This window comes from Brassica oleracea, chromosome C7 (assembly GCF_000695525.1).
Source record: "Brassica oleracea var. oleracea cultivar TO1000 chromosome C7, BOL, whole genome shotgun sequence".
In the NCBI taxonomy this organism is placed as follows: domain Eukaryota; kingdom Viridiplantae; phylum Streptophyta; class Magnoliopsida; order Brassicales; family Brassicaceae; genus Brassica; species Brassica oleracea.
Window position 1 is genome coordinate 34085698 of NC_027754.1, and position 3890 is coordinate 34089587.

At 32.6% G+C, this 3890-nt stretch overlaps 1 protein-coding gene across 1 annotated transcript; it reads left to right on the plus strand.

Moving 5' to 3' along the window:
* Positions 1–1865: 1865 nt before the first annotated feature.
* On the plus strand, positions 1866–3666 carry LOC106305017 (myb-related protein 305). Its single transcript, XM_013741396.1, has 3 exons — positions 1866–2140; positions 2678–2807; positions 3089–3666. Exons 1-3 carry the CDS (start codon positions 1966–1968, stop codon positions 3594–3596), a joined length of 813 nt encoding a protein of 270 aa, XP_013596850.1. The 5' UTR covers positions 1866–1965; the 3' UTR covers positions 3597–3666.
* The last annotated feature ends 224 nt before the right edge of the window (positions 3667–3890 follow it).

Genomic DNA, 3890 nt, shown 5'->3' on the forward strand with positions numbered 1-3890 from the left:
GATGGTAGCAGAAAAAGCAATCATACCCTAAATTCCAAGATCAAAAACTAGCTAGGCTAGTCCAGGTCCGGGCTTTAATAAAGGTTTGGTGATGCAGAATTAGTTCAGCACGACATCACTAAGTTAAAAAGGTTTGATATATAGCTAACATACAAAAAAAAAGGTTTGATAAAAAAAGAAAATACATCACGGTAGTTTTTTCACAAAAAAAAAAACATACCGATTGAAGTTGAAGCGCCTAAAAGATTATTTTCTCAACCAAATCTTTATCATATACCATTAAAAGAAAAAAAATAAATATAAAAGAACAAGTTGCTATTGGTAGCCGAATAAATTATTTTCTCTTTGAAAATTGATATATAGTGTTATTAGTAGTAATAAGCAATCTAAGTAAAAAAAATTATATATATATATATATATATATGATGGGGTCCATAACTATGTACCAATACATGATAATTTTCTAGAAGCTTTTTAATCTTAAAACGAATTTTAATTATTTTCTTTTAACTATATATAGAAGTATTTGTTTTCAAGAGATATAGTTCAAAAACTTTTTCGAGTTGGATCATATCCTAGACATCTTTGCTTTTTGACACTTGATACGCTAGATCTTCTAGATTTACACCGGTTTATCCATTTTTTCCATTCGAAACATATATATGCACGTAAATTGGAGTGATTAATTATTATTGTCCATACTTGTTGCCTTTTTTTGTGTCCATACGTGTACAGTCCTTGTCAGAATAGCTTTATAAATATTGTTTTATAGCAAAAATGATCCTAGTTTCTTTTTTTTTTTCGACCAAATGATCCTAGTTTCTTACGTCATCAAAGATTTGTCTTTGATGCTTATCGAACACCATCGGCCTAAATTCTACTTTGAAAAACGAAAGCTGCATGAAAAAATGAAAATTATTCTAATCATAATTTATCAAATGAAATCTAAAACCACAACTAAGATCATACAATAATTAAAATCTAGAATTCTGATAATTTAACTTTTTATGAAACCATCTTTAAGTTTTGCGATCAAGGATTCAAGGGAAGTTGCAATCTTCAAAAATATATATAAAAATTAAGTGTTATATTGGTTTAACCAATTCAAGAAAACCCTAGCATTACCATAAATGTTGATATGTATGGCCGAAAGGCCACATGGATACAAGGTGAGTCATCGATACTTTATTGTCTGAAGGGAATTTTCTGATTTTCCTATTGCCCGAATTAGTATACACTTCATTATGCCCATTATTTCGAGCATATTTTCTAATTTATTAATAAACTAATCAAGAATTACTCTTAAAGCATGTCTTTTCATTATTTTATCTAGCAGGTGTTGAGGTTTTACTGGCTCAGAAGTTATTTTCCAGAAATAAAGACAACCCACTAGTATTTTCTAATATATATTTCCCCAAGAACTGAATCCTGAAGAAAGTTATGCTTCTATGATGATGTCTTTTAAGTGTCCAAAGACAAAACATTGTTGTTCAAGAATACTTTTTTAGTGATGACGAATAAATATATATATAGTACGGATCTATGTATGGATTTGGTAATAGGGTACTTGTAAAATCTTAATTGGGTAAGAAAAATAGTGAGCTGGTTCTCATTATGTGTCAACACTTGTTCGAAGAATAGAGGTTTACAAAGATTGTTTTCGTGATTGAGGAACTCAAGTTAAAATTTATATAATTAAGAAGGCTAATGATAGACCATACATTCACATATGCTACATGATTAACTATAGGGTCTTAAACTAAAGTAAATGAAAATAAAATATATAGAATAAACTCCCATAAAATGTAAGAAGTGACTGTTCTTAAGCGCATATATATATATACACACATGTTCAACCACAACCATCAACATAGTATAGCAGATTAAGCGCCCTCTTACGTGCACAAATATACACATAAGTTGTAGTATTGGTTGTGTGTGAAAGAGTCTGAGAATTCAAGAGATATGCTTGACTGGGGAGTTGATCAAGTCCATCACCGAAACCATGATCTTTATCAACAACAACAGCAACAACAAGGATGTAGAAAGGGACCATGGACACCTGAAGAAGACAAACTTCTTGTTGAGTATGTTACTTCGAATGGGGAAGGAAGATGGAGCTCGGTTGCTAAGTGTGCAGGTAAACTATTTTGATTTTACCATGGTTACATATATATTTGCTTTTTATGTACATGTTACTCATATAATCTTCATTGTTGCTATATCAAAAGCTCTTATGACCATAAATAAAAGACAAGTGGGAGATCATATTAATGGGGTATAGTTGACTTAATGAAGCTCTTGATAATATATGCTTGATGTTTCTTTTGTCGTTTTTAATGTATAAGCAGTCTCATACTTTTCATGGTTAGCAATAAGACAATGTCATGGTGGAATAAGCTTTTAGGGTTTATTTTTCTCGAAATCAAAAGATGATCTTATGATTCCTTGTTTTATGGAGTTGACTTCGATTAGTTTGGGAACATTTTAGATATAGCACTTTTTTTATTCGAACATGTTGGTCGAGATGCTGTTAAAATATGAAACATTCATATACTATATCTATAATATAGATAAAGATCATCAAGTTGTATTAAATTGGACATATTCATGTTTTGTCAAACGCATTCTTAGTGCTCTTTTTAATACTTTTGTTTGTCATGGAATTGTAAATTAGGGTTGAATAGAAGTGGCAAAAGCTGTAGACTAAGGTGGGTGAACTACTTAAGGCCAGGGCTTAAGAGAGGACAAATCACTCCTCAAGAAGAAGGAATCATCCTAGAACTTCATTCCCTTTGGGGTAACAAGTAAGCTCCTTTCTTCTTTGAAAATGCTAATTAAATCGAGATGCTAAAGGCAAACTTTTATAGCTAGTAGTACATACTAGTTATCTAACAACATGAGTGATATAGAATACTATGATTTATTTTACTGTAGTATGCATGATTCATTAATGCGTTGTTTGATCCCCTTTATTATCGTACATTTGTAGTTGTATTAGTATATTTATACATACACTCACTTCTGTACGGATGCAAACACTTCATGGGCATGCATTTACAAATAGTTTTCGAAAAATTATATATAGGTGGTCAACAATCGCAAGATATTTACCAGGACGAACAGATAATGAAATCAAGAACTATTGGAGAACCCATTACAAGAAGAAAGAAAAATCTTTTTCGAAGCAAGAAAAAGTCAAAAGATCCCGGAAACAGCTAGATCTGAAACCACAACCACAACAGCAACCTCATCAGCAGAATCAATCGTCTCACTTTGTGTCTGAAGACCACATGAATCTCGACAACGAGCAAAACACTTTCTCTTACCAGACTGGTGTCTTCAGTGACCAATTTCATATGCCTCAAGTTGTTGCAGCAACCTCAAGCGACCACTCCATGATGGATGAAGGTAACTTGTGGGGCAGCTTGTGGAGTCTAGACGACCATGATCCACACCATTTTGGTGGTTTCTCGGAACAGAGAACAGCTGCTAACGTTTCTGAGAAGTTTAACGGCTGCGGAATTGATGCTCCGTTCTGTGGATCATGGGATTATAGTTATAATGGATTTAACACTGGAGGCTATAATTATTAATTAGTATGTACGGAGATATGAAGAAAGCTGCGTCTTCGCACGGTTTACTAGAAGAAAGAAAGATCTCGATTTGTATTTACTAACCTTCGTAGTGCCTTACTAAATTGACCGGACTAGTGAGGCTAATAAAATTGTTTGAAATAATTATATATGTCTCCACAAATCTACTTTTTTTTCTTTTGTAAAAGCTTTATGAAATCAAGTCTCCTGATTTATCGTTTCAAACTATTTAGTATTGACTCTGGTTTCTCTTTTAGCGAGTAAGCTTCGGCGTCTAGCTTACTTAAGGGGGGG

What these genes read in the sequence shown, in the direction of transcription:
- LOC106305017 (XM_013741396.1), top strand. Translation starts at nt 1,966, where the DNA reads ATGCTTGACTGGGGAGTTGATCAAGTCCATCACCGAAACCATGATCTT. An exon ending in CTCGGTTGCTAAGTGTGCAG is followed by an intron (nt 2,141 to 2,677) that starts GTAAACTATTTT and finishes ATTGTAAATTAG; the next exon opens with GGTTGAATAGAAGTGGCAAA. An exon ending in CATTCCCTTTGGGGTAACAA is followed by an intron (nt 2,808 to 3,088) that starts GTAAGCTCCTTT and finishes AATTATATATAG; the next exon opens with GTGGTCAACAATCGCAAGAT.